Raw genomic sequence first — 16,199 nt, forward strand, 5'->3', positions numbered from 1 at the left:
GGGAAGACCACTAGGAATTTTAGAGAAAGAATGGCCAATCATAGGAGATCAATTAGGGAAGCCATCAGTGAAGGTAAAAGTGATAAACCAGTGGCCCGGCATTTCTTGCAAAATTCCCACACAGTAGCATCCCTACGGTGTATGGTGATAGACTACGAGCCACCGTTAGAACGAGGTGGCAATAGGGACCAGAAATTATTAAGGAGAGAAGCCAGATGGATCTACGACCTAGATACAATAGCCCCAAGGGGGATGAATGAAAATATAAATTTCAAATGTTTTTTGGGAAGTTAAGGTTGGGGGCCCATAAAAATAATAAAATAATAATAAAAAATAGATGAGGGGAATGTCACTTTGATAAACTGCCAGGAAGATCATTATTCAACAATATGAAATTTAAGTGTTTTTTAAAATAGAATAGGAAATCATGAATTGTTTTTAATTTTAATCTAAATGTTGGTGTGTATTGCAACTTGTAATTGTATGGATGAGTGATCATCAGCGAAGTAGAAATGGATAGCCAGAGAGATATTTTAGTGTATAGTGAACTGGGGACGAATCTTTATGTAAAGGGAGAATGAAGTGGAACGCAAGTGACACGCATAAGGAGTCTAAAGATGACGTGGTAAGCGATGGACGCGGCCCTAATGAGGGGAGTGGTCGAGGCGCACCACGTGACCGGATTGACGGGACTTAGAGCCCGAACTCCCGTATTGAGTATAGACATGCGCAGGACGGTGGAACGCACGCCGAGGAATACGGCGGACCAGGTAGCCACAAGTCACAAAGATTTCGCTGGTGTAACACGCATCCATTCAAGTTTGTAACTGTATGTATTTGTCTATTTGTTTTTTGGTATGTTTTAGATGTGGGTCTTTAACGGCACGAAAAGCGGCCGAAGTCGACAGATATAAAAAGACATGATGTATTACAAATTCATGACAAGTGAAAGCCATATACAGATGGAGCTGCACCATTGATATTTACAGATATTCAGAATATTTATGTACCCTGAGTGGAACGATAAATGTGCATTGATGTGATGGATAAATTTGGAGTGGTGTTTTGACTCCCATATGGACATGGTCATGAACGGAATGAATTAATACAACTGTACCTGCAGATTGAATTGAATAAAATAACTGTGAAACTTTGGAATTGAAATAAGTAGTGAGTGCACTTGCTTCGGGAGATATTGGAGGTCGCAAAAATGGGACTATTAATGTTGCACCCTACATGTTGAATAGGAGAGTGCATCTATGCAAGGGAAGATATATATGTATGTATATATAATATCACTAGTACTGCAGCCGGACAGGTAGATAATATATTTATTAGGTAATGATGACTGATGACGGACCTGCTGGACACTGTCAGCTCAGCAGCACCGCAGACTGCTACAGTAAGCTACTATACTATAGTAGTATGTACAAAGAAGAAAGAAAAAAAAAAACACAGGTAGGTGGTATACAATTATGGATGGACTGCCGAGTGCCGACACAGAGGTAGCTACAGCCGTGGACTAACGTACTGTGTCTGCTGCTAATATAGACTGGATGATTGATAATGAGATGAAATCAATATATATATGTATGTATATATAATATCACTAGTACTGCAGCCGGACAGGTAGATAATATATTTATTAGGTAATGATGACTGATGACGGACCTGCTGGACACTGTCAGCTCAGCAGCACCGCAGACTGCTACAGTAAGCTACTATACTATAGTAGTATGTACAAAGAAGAAAGAAAAAAAAAAAACACGGGTAGGTGGTATACAATTATGGATGGACTGCCGAGTGCCGAGACAGAGGTAGCTACAGCCGTGGACTGTGTCTGCTGCTAATATAGACTGGATGATTGATAATAAATCAATATATATATGTATGTATATATAATATCACTAGTACTGCAGCCGGACAGGTAGATAATATATTTATTAGGTAATGATGACTGATGACGGACCTGCTGGACACTGTCAGCTCAGCAGCACCGCAGACTGCTACAGTAAGCTACTATACTATAGTAGTATGTACAAAGAAGAAAGAAAAAAAAAAAACCACGGGTAGGTGGTATACAATTATGGATGGACTGCCGAGTGCCGACACAGAGGTAGCTACAGCCGTGGACTAACGTACTGTGTCTGCTGCTAATATAGAGTCTAGACTGGATGATAAATTATTGATAATGAGATGAAATCAATATAATATCACTAGTACTGCAGCCGGACAGGTACTATATATATTTATTATGTAATGACTGATGACGGACCTGCTGGACACTGTCAGGTCAGCACAGCACCGCAGACTGCTACAGTAAGCTACTATAGTAGTATGTATAAAGAAGAATGAAAAAAAAAAAAAACACGGGTAGGTGGTATACAATATTATATATATATATATATATATTATATACAATTTTATATATATATATATATATATATATATATATATATTAAACTGGTGGTGATTGATTATTAAACTGGTGGTCACTTCAGGTCACGTTGCAACTTGCAACTAGTACTCCGAGGCCTAAGCAGACAATCACAAAATATATTATTATACTGGTGGTCAGTGTGGTCACAACAATGGCAGTGTGGCACTGACTCTGGCAGCAAAAGTGTGCACTGTACGTTATATGTACTCCTGAGTCCTGCTCTCAGACTCTAACTGCTCCCCACTGTCAGTGTCTCCCCCACAAGTCAGATAATACACTTACAGTCACACTATCTAATCTATAAATATCACTTCAGCAAGTAGTATAGTAGTATACAGTATAGTAGTACTCCTCCTAATAATGCTCCCCAAAATACTGTGTCTCTCTCTTCTCTAAACGGAGAGGACGCCAGCCACGTCCTCTCCCTATGACTCTCAATGCACGTGTGAAAATGGCGGCGACGCGCGGCTCCTTATATAGAATCCGAGTCTCGCGATAGAATCCGAGCCTCGCGAGAATCCGACAGCGTGATGATGACGTTCGGGCGCGCTCGGGTTAGCCGAGCAAGGCGGGAAGATCCGAGCCTGCTCGGACCCGTGTAAAAAAACCTGAAGTTCGGGCGGGTTCGGATTCAGAGGAACCGAACCCGCTCATCTCTAGTTTATATCCCAAAAATTAGAGCTGATAGTTGAAAATTAATGTATATATGAAATCAGCACACTAAATATACATAAAATCAGCTCAAAAATCCTCGGCACCAAAACACGTGTTGGGCTGTGTTATACATTAACCCCCAGTCCAAGAAAAAAATGGTATATATACACCTGGTTTAAATCAGCAATATAAATATAGAAACGTCAAATTATGCAGTCTCTATAGCGCATGACATCTTGTCCAAAAATGTTTTCCTGAAATTTAGAGTCCTATGAATGATGAAATAAGATTCTTTAGGTGGATCCAAATGATATTACTCATTAATGATATCCTCAGTGGCAGTGGTGTATTTGTACAAAACATGAGATAATCTAAGAGTGATATTAAATATGTAGAAAGAAAATGAAAACATAGTTACTTTATCAAAGCAGAAGAGGTTGAGCTGGCCGCACATGTTGATTCTGTCTGGACTGATGCAGAATATGCTCTTTTTCTTTAATCTGCTTTGGGCATAGAGAATCCCAACAGTCAGAGCAGCTGGTATGATTGGGCAAATTGCAGATGTCAAAAGAACAAGGGACTCCACGATAATTCTCCAAGCAGAAATCTATTAGTTAAATAAAGAGTTGAAATCATGGAGAATAGCATAGAGTATATAATTTTATTTCTATTCTATTATAGTGTACAGCAGTGGTTCCCCGACCTAAGAGAATCCTCACTGGTAATTTTTTTTGCCTTCAGTTTATGTGAGGCCCACTAGTCTCCGTTGGGCTAAAAGTGAGAAAAGGCATAAGAGGCATATACAGTAGGTTATGTTTTCGGTTATAGACGTGTAGTGATGAAGTGTACTGAGTAAGAAGTACTAAAATCAGTTTGCTTACTAGTGTTTTTATTCTATTGACAATGTGGTGTCTCTTATCAATGTACACAAATCATGCATATTTGAATTGGACAAACCTCTGGATTTAGGTAGCCAATGTGCCAACAAAATTACGTTTGTTCTTTTGAGGCCAGTGGATGCACATCTCCCATGACTCCTAGATTTGACTACACACAGAAGTATTACTTTTTTATATACTAGAGTGGGTGGACCTACAAGTAAGTAGGGAAAAAGAGGACTAAAGGTCTAACCCGGGCACACTTAAATATAATTATTATTTTAAAATTTAACTTTTAATATTTCTGCTTATAAAATCTGAAAAAATACACAAAGACGGTTTTGGACTTCAGACGGCGGCGGCTTCTCTGTGTACTCATCAGCCACCAGATGCACCCACTGTAGCAGCACCAGGATCATCGCATGCAGCATGAGTATAACACTGTATTGGTACAGTACTCAATGAGTTAGCAGCTTTTCCAATTCGTGCACTGTTTTTGTTAACAAGATAGCAATTTATGTGCAGCGCACAAGGCATTGTACAGCAGATTATCTGTGTCCACCTCATACAGCTTCCTATCGTTCATGTGTACTTTTCCTATAGGCCACTCACTCTCTCATTCCAGCAGCCGGGCTACTCTGCAATGCTTTATAGCAACAGAGAGCTCTGAGCAGCACCATTGGAAAAGCAGAAGTGGGTACCTCTACTTTTCTTTTTCCTTACCGGGGCAAAGGGAGCAGATCTCTCTCATCTCAATATTCGATGCATTAGGCAGATATGGGACAGCAGAAGATCAGCACCTTTTAATACCCCGGTAAAATCATTTCAGTTTTTTCCCTGGATTTTTAGAACCAGGACCGGCTTGAAGAGCCCGAGGCTGGTTATGCATAGGAGGGGGGACCCCACGCATTTTTTTTCTGATTTTTACCATTCCATTTAAAAAATAAAAATAATTTAAAAAAAATATATATATAAATAATACTTGTGCCTCCAAAATAGACAAACCAAGTACCTAATCCCTTCTAATATAAATAGATATGCTATTACCAATAAAAAAAACACAAAAAAAAACATGTTTTTAAATTTTTTTATTAGATTCCGCCAGCAAAGTGTGGCAGATTGAAAATGACGAATTTACTGTCTAACAGCACTGTTGTCGAATTTACAATCTTCAATTGAATATACTTTTGTCGAATTGCCGCATTTGTACCATTGCAGAAATGTCGAATTTGACAAATGTCGAATTTCAAAAAGTCGAATTTTGAAAGTCCATTTTTTTGACGAAAAGTACTGAATTGCATTGTCGAAATTTTTTTTTGGGCGAAAATGTCCCGTTTTTCGACATTTTCAGGAATTCGACCGCAATTGCATATACCCCTATATATGGTTAGTACGAGCATAGTCAGCCCGTAATTTTTTCTCTTCAAACAACGTTGTCTTAGAGACACATAGAAACTCCACACAGATATTTGTGATTTAAACATGGTGGCTCAGAATTAAGACACAGTCAAGTGCTTTTTTCCTACGATATTATTAAGAGGTAATACACCTCGGGGAGACTTTTATGCATTGTTTTTCACTTATTTGTTATGATTTATTGTATTTCGACATGCTGTATTGATGTTTTGATGTTCTGATTATCTCACTACATAAAAGTGTTGAACATTTATTGCTGAACAATATTTTTGCTCTTGCTGTACAGACAGATGATTGTTAAACATCTGCTGTTAAATTGATGTAAACATATATGCTTTATCACCATTGTTATACATAACGGTCTGCCGTGACATTTTAAATTTATTTACTGTTTGAATTTTTTGAACGTTTGCCTTCAGATTTGTGTATTTTTTCAGATTTTATAAGTAGAAATATTAAAAGTTAAAATTTAAAATAATAATTATATTTAAGTGTGCCTCGGGTTAGACCTTTAGTCCTCTTTTTCCCTACTTACTTGTAGGTCCACCCACTCTAGTTTGCTGAACTAATTTCCTGGGAGCACCACCAACCTAGTGCCTTAGGTATCTTACCAAAAGAGCCTATATGTTGGTCACTATATTGTTTCATAACTCATAGTGAGTTTAAATTGTCTGTGTAAACTTTTCACAGGTCTAGTGCGGTTTCAAATCCCTTTGGTTAATCAACACTTTTTTATATACTGCATGCATTGCTTGGATCTCGCTGGTAATGAGTGTGTAGTCCTGTTGAACAAGTGTGTGAGAACCAGAGATATAGGCACTGGCAGTGCTGATCACACATTACAAGACAAGTTTTCACACTGAAGGAAATGAATTAACAACTGACTTATATGAAACGATAGCTGGATAAGTTTGGGAAGGCAAGTACTGTATGTGTTTTCTAGTGTTCCTTCCTAGAACATATTTGGAATGTAAAACCAACAATACTGTATGAGGTGAGAACACCTTTTCCTACTACTCTTTGGACTGCTGCAAAAAAGTCAGACTCAGATTATTGGGGAGAAAGCACACTTCTTGGTTACCCTTGGTACTGTATATTAAAGAGACTGATTCAGATTCTCAAAGGAAAACTTTTATGATTATAGCTCCAAAGTTATAGGTGCAAATCAGTAATTTGCATTTATTATCTAAAACATCTAAAATAAATTACAGCTATAGTTCTATTAGTTGCCATAGGCATCACAACCATATAATGAAGATAATTAAGGAACAGGTTCCATATGTGTAACCAATATGTTTAGCTATATTGTTAATGTTTAATTGCATTATGGAATAAAATAACATCTCAGTGGAAAAGTAAATAATTATAATACAAATTGCATTACCTTTCTCTGTGCAAATATGATCACAGCATATAAAATGCCAACAATGGCAAGAATTCCCAAAAATATGAAAAACCATTTAACATCTCTGTGTAGTTTGAAGTTTAAAGGTTTTGGGTACAATATGGACCTCACCATGTCCCCCTTAGTTGTATTGAAGCCTAAAATATAACCATAAAAGAAAACAATAAATTATATGTCACAAATTTCCAGTATAAAATAATCATAATTCTCGGCATACACAATCAGACCTATACTATACACAAACACACAAAGAAATATAAATTACATACAAGTATATGGGTAAATATCATAAACATACTAAATACAGTCAAAAAGCAAAATATACTTTATGCAAGTATTCAAAAAGTCACATACTGTGCATTCATAGGGCGGTATTCAAATGATATATCATGCCCAATCTCCTTTCTGAAGTGATCCCCATTATCGCACATATTGCGCCCATAGTAACCAGGTTTAACTACATAAATGGTTGAGCGCCCTCGCTACTCCAGGGGTAGCAAGCTGAAATTATTATACCACATCTGTCAGCAGAAGCAGAACGGTTGTGGAAGGAGGTGAAAAGAATTGAATACCGCCCATAATGTTGATTTGAGAATGTTGACATGGTTGAAATATTGACATGATAGAATGTTGACAAACAGTCACTGGTGGTCTAGCGGGGACATATCTAGTCCAGCGGCAACAACGTCTCCAGCAACAGTTTAGAGCTCCCAGTGGATTTCCCACTCAGTCATCACTACTGTATTTTTTATGTTTTTGCTTATGTTTTATTTGTTTGCTAAACCTCATTTTTTGCAGATAGGGACAGCAGGTGGGAAAGCACAGGCTAGCAACCAGTCATAGGTGCAAGGACTTCGTAGCATGGTTATGGTTGTGGGTGTTCCTGGGCACAACCCTTGAGCCAGGTGAAGGGAGGTGGGTTTTCCCTGATGCCAGAGTGCTGTGGCCTATCCCTGATGGTTTATTGTTGTTTAGGCTGGAGATGACACTTGTGAGACCAAGACTGCTCCTTATTTAATTACTTAGATTTAAGTCTTTTTTCCAGCGTTTGGGTGCAAATGGTTGATTGTCATTTGCTCCCAAACATTATGAGATTTTCATTCCAAGCAGCCAGATTGGACATATAGTATGCCAGATAATTGTAATGTATGCCAAGCTTTACAAATAAATCAGTCTATTGTGTAGTCTCATGTAATGCCTGGAATGAGGATTGCATGGTTACTGAGCAAGGCATTCTGATTGGGCTGCAATCCCTCTAATTTAGGGCCCTTGTTGACACCACTGGCTGTAGGCTTTCTTTGAGCAACCAGCTGTTTGAATTGAAAGGTAGCTGTCAAGTACAGTGGCCATGAATTTGTCAATTTGAGTCAAGAAAGGTGTCCTCTCTCATAGTACTATAAAGCTTATGGGGGTATTCAATTCTGGTCGGAAATTGTCCTCTTGCCGGAAAGGGGTTCCGACCTATTCAATGCACCTTGTTTTTTTCCGACAAGTCGGGAAATCCGACTTGTCGGAAAGCATGTGGATTTGAAACTTAAGCCGCCGATCCACGTGTATTGTCAAAAGTGCGCCCAAACCCGACAGGTTTTAGCCCCGTTTCTGACAATGTCAATCTAACTTTAAAAAAAGTCAGATTGGCATTGTCAGGAACAGGCCCTGTCGGGTTTGGCCGGGCATTGAATACTCACATGTCGGATACTTTCCGATGGAAAGGATCCGACATGAATTGAATACACTCCTATATGTTGAACTCAATTATTGTATCTTGTAAAAGTTTTTGTAAACATATTTTAACTTCCAGGATGATTAATGAGATTAGTGAGATCTTAATGGTGTAATATACAGTATATTACGTATGTCATTCTTCAGTCCTGTTCAACCTTACCAACAACTTTAAACATGGAGTGTTTACAGGCCTACAAGTGTACTAAAATTGTATATTATTAACTTTTTATCAAAGCATTTTTTATACAAGAGGTGCTCTATGTTATTTTGAAGTTATATTATAATATGTTTCCCCTTAAAAATACATTAAAAAGGCATTCACTAGTAATGAAGAGGATTTTAAAATGACCCTTGTCTGTACATATAACAACTGTAGTCATGGTCACTAAAAGACATTGGGCCTAATTCAGACCTAATTGCACAGCAGCCGATCAGGTCTGAACTGCGCATGCGCCGGCGCCACAGTGTGCCGGTGCATGCCAGACAGCCGACAGCCGTCTCAGCCCTGTGATTGCTTCTGACTGATTGAAAGGCAGAGGCGGTCGACGGGCGTTAGAGGGCGGGCCGGCAGCGTTTGGCCACCATTTAGGGGTATGGTCTGGGCAACGCAGGCGTAACCGGACCGTGCGGAGGGTGGGCCGCGGTGGCTGCGTGACATCACACACAGCCGCTGCGACCCTCGCAGCGATGAGTAGCTCCCTGCCAGTGTGCAGGAGCTGCACCGGTAGGGAGCTACTCTTCAAGTACAAAAGCATCGCCGCTGTGCGATGCTTTTTTACCTGTGCGGGGGAAGTTGGGCCTGACATGCGGGGCGGACTAGCCCTGTGCTGAGCGTCCCCCCGCATGTCTGTGTGACTGATCGCAGATGTGCTAAATTTAGCACATCTACGATCAGGTCTGAATTAGGCCCATTAATCAGCCTTGGGGAAAGTACATAATTTAAGATTTAAGTCAGATACAATCACCAGTGCAAGTATTTAAAGCAGGCCTGGCCAACCTGTGGCTCTCCAGCTGTTGTAAAACTACAAGTCCCATCATGCTTTGCCACAGTTTTGCTATTAGGGAAGGCTAAAACTGTGGCAAGGCATGCTTGTATGTGTAGTTTCACAACATCTGGAGAGCCACAGGTTGGCCAGGCCTGATTTAAATTAAACATAAGTAAAAAATCTAAAAATAATACACGAGGGGAAAATTATTAAAACTAAAAACATGAACCTTAACCTACACTACATATTTTATTGACTTTAACTCAAGTACTAATTATTAATATATAACAAACTTTACATGGAACTTGGCAATGTCAGTCTGCCAATAATCAAACTCACCAGTCCTTAACACAACAGCTTTGGCTGGACCCTGTGCAGTGGATTCAGTTCGTATCACTTCCGTTCCACAGAATAGTACATGGCGCTTATAATCTTCTCCACTGTACTGTTTCCAAGGCATTGTGTCATCTCCATGTGGTAACTGTGTTTTAGTCACAGGAATGCATTCACCTAGAGGAACAGACAAAGTTATGGCTAAACACTGACTTTCTCACATAAATGAAAGTAATAAATATCTCAAGCCCCGTACACACTGGGCGATACACTAGATGGTATGAACGATAACTTTTTTAAAATATCATATCATCTAGTGGGGTGGACACCCATGAGTGGTAATAGTCCCTGTTGGTCAGCATGCTGACCATCAGGATTGTGAAGGGGTGGGATGTAGGGAGAGGTAATGTGACCGGCAGTCTCCTGACCACCAGTTACATATCTACATCCCGTCTAGTGTGTATGCCTGAACGATGAATAATGCGCGCACTAGCGGGTTGTTCCCACGCAGGCATTATCTATCAAACATGCAGCTCAACTTTAACTATATCATTGAGCTGCATGTTTGGGGGTGGGGGTGGGGGTGGATGACATCATTGAACAATATAATTCATCTATATGGTTCAGTGTGTATGCACTGGTGATTTCCCCTAATTAGCAACCAGCGATATAGCTCGGCAAAGCCAAGCGTCTTTTTAGCATTAAATGTGCCTCTTTTTGCGCAAATAAAACAAATAAAAGTGACAAAACTACTTTGCTTTATTTAACTGATCTATTTGATGTGCGTCATTTGTACATCTATGTGCAAATTTGTCTGAATCTGTATACAAAATGCTACAATGCGGCAACCGCGGCTTCTTAAGCCAAGTTCAGTTGTGCTTTATCTGCACCTGTGCATGTGTTTAGAACTGTTTCCTGTGTGGTTAAATTCACAGCCCAGTGTCTCTAGTATAATTGGAGTGGTATTTTGCTGCATCTGTGATGCGAATAAGACCCAAAATGTAAATATAAAACAGTACAACAGATCTCTCAGAGCTGCTCAGTTGCAATAAACAATAAAGTATCAATCTCAAAGCAAAGAGTGAATACAATCATGTTTAGGAGTGTGGAAGGATACATTTTATAGTAAATGCACTTACTGTACAATTGGGATAAGCTGTGCTTGCAAGTTAAGGACATATTGGGAAGTACTGTATATAGATCTGTTGAGGCATTTTGTGTATATTCATAAATTACATTTACAGTATGTTGTAATAGTTCCCTGGAGCAACTTGCCTTAATAACAGGTAGCTACATCGTAAATTAGAATCTATTTTTACTACTTCCTAGTCAGATGACATACAGCAAATTTCAACAATGCCAGCTGTCACCTACCTGTTAGCATACCCTCATTCACAATACATGTTCCATTCAGCAAAATTGCATCACATGACATGAAAAAGTTTTTGCCATTTAAAACAACAATATCCCCTGGTACTAAATGTCGAGACTCAACCTGGCTGCAATCTGCAAGGAGATGAAGAAACAGAGACATCAACTAAGTGACAGAATACAGCACAACATGTATAGAAGCTCTATCACGTATGCCTTTTTACTACACTTATTTAATCATGTATTCATTTCATTACATCAGGCAGAATTCATGTTTGTAGTAATGTATGCAATTAGGCAGTGTATGATACTATATTTGAATCACATGTTTTATTACATTTTTAGTTACACCTCAAGAACAACATGGCATACAATTACCATCACATAATTTTATTCAAGTGGTGCTCCATTTGGGCGCACACAGTTGCTGGTGCTGACATTACTGCTATGTTGTTCTGTCAGTTTGACAGGTTGGTAACTACTTAAACTATAAAAGGGACAGTGCTAGGATGTTTGTTGTCCCCCTGCAAACTAGGGATGGCCATCAACCACTGATGAATCAAAATCATTGATCATTGATGGTCTGTCTATACCAGATGTTGAATACTTTTACCATCAATGGAGGATAAGCAAATGGTTTCCCACCATCTATGACACAGACACAAAACCACCTGATAGTTTTGATTTTTTTTTCTACAAGGTGCTGGGGCACAGAGCATAGCCAAGGGAATGGATGACCATCACTGAGGAAACCATTAAGTTTAACCATTGATGGTTAGCCCACCAATGGTCATCCCTCCTACAAATACACATGCACCAAAATGTAACCTCAGCAGCACCCAAAGCAAGAGAATCTTATTACACCACCACGTACACCAGCATTCAACTCCAGAGATGGTCATCAACCATTGCTGGGTTCAAACAAGCGGGGTTTATTTTCTACCCCAAAGTATGCTAGATGGCAAAGCATACCCAGCTGTCCAACATATGGGGGAAATTGAAAGTAAATAAAATGACACAAAGGGTAGTTTATATCACACATAATTAGGATTAGGAGACCACCTGCTCAAATATATATATATACACCAAGGACTCCGCACTCTTCTTAGTAATTTCGTTCACCTTAATACTTTAATACATAACTAGTTAAATAATGGGATTTTAGTCTATTAATTGTACAATGCAAATCTGAATTAGGCTGTCCCCTTCACCCCATTGTTTACCAGGGATGTGCAGTAAGGTAAATGGCTCAGGAGTCACTGGCTAGCACCAGAGATAAATTTACAAACAATATATGAGGCAAAGGGTGTATGTGTGCATTATACACAGGTGCAGCAATATGTACTGCTGGGAATTTGGTGACTTTTGATCAGAGATGTGTAGAAAAGATAGGTCACCTGCCATAGACTATTTACTTCAGAGTTTTGACTATAAAAATTATTAGAATAATACTAAGAAGATATTTAGAATATATTCTTTGTATTTTTCATATACTTTATAAAGTCAAAACTCTGGCTCTGCCTCACCTGCCTCACCTCACCACACGTAACTGCTGTTTACCTCTCTCTCTCTCTCTCTCTCTCTCATTCTCTTTCTAGTTTATGTTGGTAATATTGACAATAAAGTGGTAAGGGGTTTCTGCTTTAATGGGATTTATTAGGATGAAGGTTTTTTTTATAGAGATTGTCGGATGTAGTTAAGGGTTTACTGTACATACATGTGATTTTGATAATTTCAGGGCTAATCAGGTGGATCAGGAGCAAATGCAGGATTTCTAGAGGGTGGTCTCCAATGCAGCAGTAGGGCCAGCCTGCATGTTTGCTTTTTTTATGTGAGCACCTTCCACAATTCAGGTTCTCTGCTATGCGGAGCACTGGAGCAATACCAGAAGTCTGGAGGAGTGGCTGAAGAACCTGGACATATGTACACATTTGATTCCTTATACACTGGATAGTGTATGTCATACAGTATTAATAATTAACATTATTGATGATCTAAAGCAGTGTACCCCTAACAATGCATTTCTCCAGATCTCCTCATTGGCACACAGGTGTATTCATTACTTCTGACACATTTTAAAAGATTCAAATGGGTGCTAATTATTTCATTTGTGATACTGAAGAGATCTGTTTAACTTGAAGCTGTATTAAAATTCTAAATATACTATTGCTATAATGTAAGGGGTTTCCTGGCAACCGGAATAGTAAACATGGTAGTGTCACACAAGCATTTTTCAAGGCAACAATTATAGTGTTTTTTCTCAGCGGAGACAAAAAAAAAAAAAAACGCTGTGTGATAGGGTCTAATCAAATACTGTAAAATGGATTTTAATTTGAGAATGCTGTTATTGAGAACTTGCACATATGTCTAAAATGCTGCTCTCAGCATTTTCAAAATCACTAAAGCATCGATCATTAATGCGTCAGTCTGACTTCCTTACTGTTTTCCTGTTAGAAAGTAGTTATCTCAATGTGACGTGAATACAATACATGCTATGCATTAAACGTAGTGAAAAGCGCCAGGGTGATCCTAGCCACATACCTCCCACCATGGCCATTCCAGGAGTGACAAAATGCATTGTTCCTGGCCTTATCTCTTAAGTTATGATTGACAACACCGGTGTTGAGCTAGTTAATTGATAACAAAGGTGTTTCAACACAGGCAATCATAAATTAAGCTGGGAGTACTGGAACATACAGGTGACAGCAATTATAAATTAAGAAGGAATTCCGGGAACAGAGTATTTTGTCCTTCCAGAGATGGGTCACGTTGCGAGGTATGTAAGAATGATAGGTAGGCACAATATACTTAATTAAAAAAAAAATAGTTTTACATTTATAAAAAAAACAAAAACACTTTTACCCTAAGAGTGGCATGAAAAAAATGCTGATACTTTAGGGTGCCGTGATTCAAGACAGTTTATGAACCAAAGAATTATGGTCTTTATCCTAGCCTTTATGTCACTTATACCACTTTTATACCTAATTTAGCGGGTTGCACCTGGGAGCCTGATACAGGAGCTTCACGTGCCAGACCCTCCTCATGCCCCTTTACCACCGCTGAATCCAACCCGGCACATTGCCGGGTTGGCGACATCAGCAGTGATGTGGCGGGGCAGTGCTTTGAAATAACATGATCTCCAAGTGCTGCCCGTACATACACTTTGAACAGGAGCCAGGTTGATGCGACCCGGCTTCCTATTTACACAGCACAACTTGCTGGTTTGAACCCGTGTTCAACCCTGAAAGCTACCCAAGTTGGAATAATGGGTCACTCGACCCAGATTATACCAAATGGGGCCATTTGCACCAAATAGCAACACAGGTTATGCACCTTCATGTGCAATAATCGTGTTAAAAGCTGGCATTATAAAAGGGGTATTACAGAGTTTGTTGTCTGAGATTAAGTGTAACATTTTTGCTGATTAGTGCAGTATATGTCTGCAATCCTTTTTATGTGTCCCTGCTATGATTATTTCTCCATTACAACAATTTAATATTGTGATGCTTCTGAAAGCACACTGACACTAATTTGACTCCATATTAATGCAACGCACAAATAGTTTTGTTAGTGAGTTCTCCTGTTTATGTACAGCAAACACTCTACATAATCTATTATATACTGGCAATTGCTCTGCACTTATTGATATTTTCTACATATTCCATTGCTATATACTATATTTTAATTTGAGGTTGTTATTATTAGAAAAGTTAGAACTATTGTAGTAAAAATACCTTTGTTTCTTGGACACACAGTCACCATCATGTTATTATGAGCTTTGACCAAATTGTCGAGCTTTGTAGATTGCTGTTTTGGTAAATATGAGAAATGCATGTAAAATCATATGTACAGTACTGCTTTACTAAAAGGTAGCAAGCAAACAAATGACATCCCCACCCATAACTTAAGATGCAACGTATTAGGGAAAATATTTCTATCTAGTGCAACATGTTGGCAAAAGGTGTCATGGTACAACCTGCAAAATGCTAATTATTGTATGTTCTGCTCTGCATCAGCAATAGCTGAAGGTTTAATCCTTTACATGCTCAGTGGTAGGGTGTAGAATAAGAAAATACTTATTTCCTTCATTCAAACAAATAAAAATACTGATCAGCTGTTACTCCTTTCTGCCTAAGAGTCTCTAGCACTAAACAATATTAAACTCTTAAACTGCGAGAGATCATAAGAATTGAGAAAGATCCCCTTCTTTGGAACACCCGTAGATTATGGCAAATACTACACCATAAAGCTGGTTTAAATGCACACAAGACCCTTTTTGTCTCATTGGTATGTAATCCATAATTTCAACATGGCTGTGCTACTAATCCCTTTTCAATGTGGTCGACCTAGGGTATAGGATCTATTGGTTGTTTAGTTGATAAGATCCTCAGGAGGCCCCTCGCATTCTATCAGTCTATTTACTAAGCCTTGGATGGAAATAAAGTGCACAGAGTCCCAACCAACCAGCTTCTAATTGCCATTTTTCAAACACAGCTTGTAACATGGCAGTTAGGAGCTGATTGGCCGGTTACTTTATCTACGTCCACTTTATCTCCATCCAAGTATTAGTAAATTTCATGGCCCAATTTTCTTGGCCCATTATCCCTTTGCTAACTATCAGGCTCAACATTATGTGGCAGAAGACTAGGGATGGGCTCCGCATTAGATAAAGACCCTACAGCCCTATCAATATCAATACAAATGAGAGGGGGCAGGAATTATGATATAATTTCTAACCAATTTATGGAATTTAACTCCCACAAATGGAAGAAAAGAGATTACCTCAGACTTTTAGGCCCTTGTCTGACCAAGATTGGCTTAATTCTTTTAGATACTGTATACTATTAACACTACCTACATCAGCAATTAAGATGATACTTCATCACTATACTTTCCTACGTAGTGTTTAAGATTATGACACACTTCAGACAGGTTTACCTCAATGGCTGCAATAATTTCCTGACTTAACAGTGGACATAATGCTTAAAATG

At 38.9% G+C, this 16,199-nt stretch overlaps 1 protein-coding gene across 1 annotated transcript in view; it reads right to left on the reverse strand.

Annotated features, from left to right (window-relative positions):
• Nucleotides 1–16,199, reverse strand: part of LOC134909486 (probable cation-transporting ATPase 13A4) — a 115,066-nt gene that overhangs the window by 76,822 nt on the left and 22,045 nt on the right. Inside the window, exons 8-12 of the mRNA XM_063916410.1 lie at nucleotides 14,943–15,015; nucleotides 11,212–11,343; nucleotides 9,844–10,014; nucleotides 6,773–6,930; nucleotides 3,513–3,701 (exon numbers count right to left, since the gene is read on the reverse strand). Coding sequence (XP_063772480.1) covers nucleotides 3,513–3,701; nucleotides 6,773–6,930; nucleotides 9,844–10,014; nucleotides 11,212–11,343; nucleotides 14,943–15,015 — 723 coding nt within the window. The remainder of the gene's footprint in view (nucleotides 1–3,512; nucleotides 3,702–6,772; nucleotides 6,931–9,843; nucleotides 10,015–11,211; nucleotides 11,344–14,942; nucleotides 15,016–16,199) is intronic.

The sequence above is a fragment of the Pseudophryne corroboree genome, chromosome 4 (assembly GCF_028390025.1).
Source record: "Pseudophryne corroboree isolate aPseCor3 chromosome 4, aPseCor3.hap2, whole genome shotgun sequence".
NCBI classification, from domain to species: Eukaryota; Metazoa; Chordata; class Amphibia; order Anura; family Myobatrachidae; genus Pseudophryne; species Pseudophryne corroboree.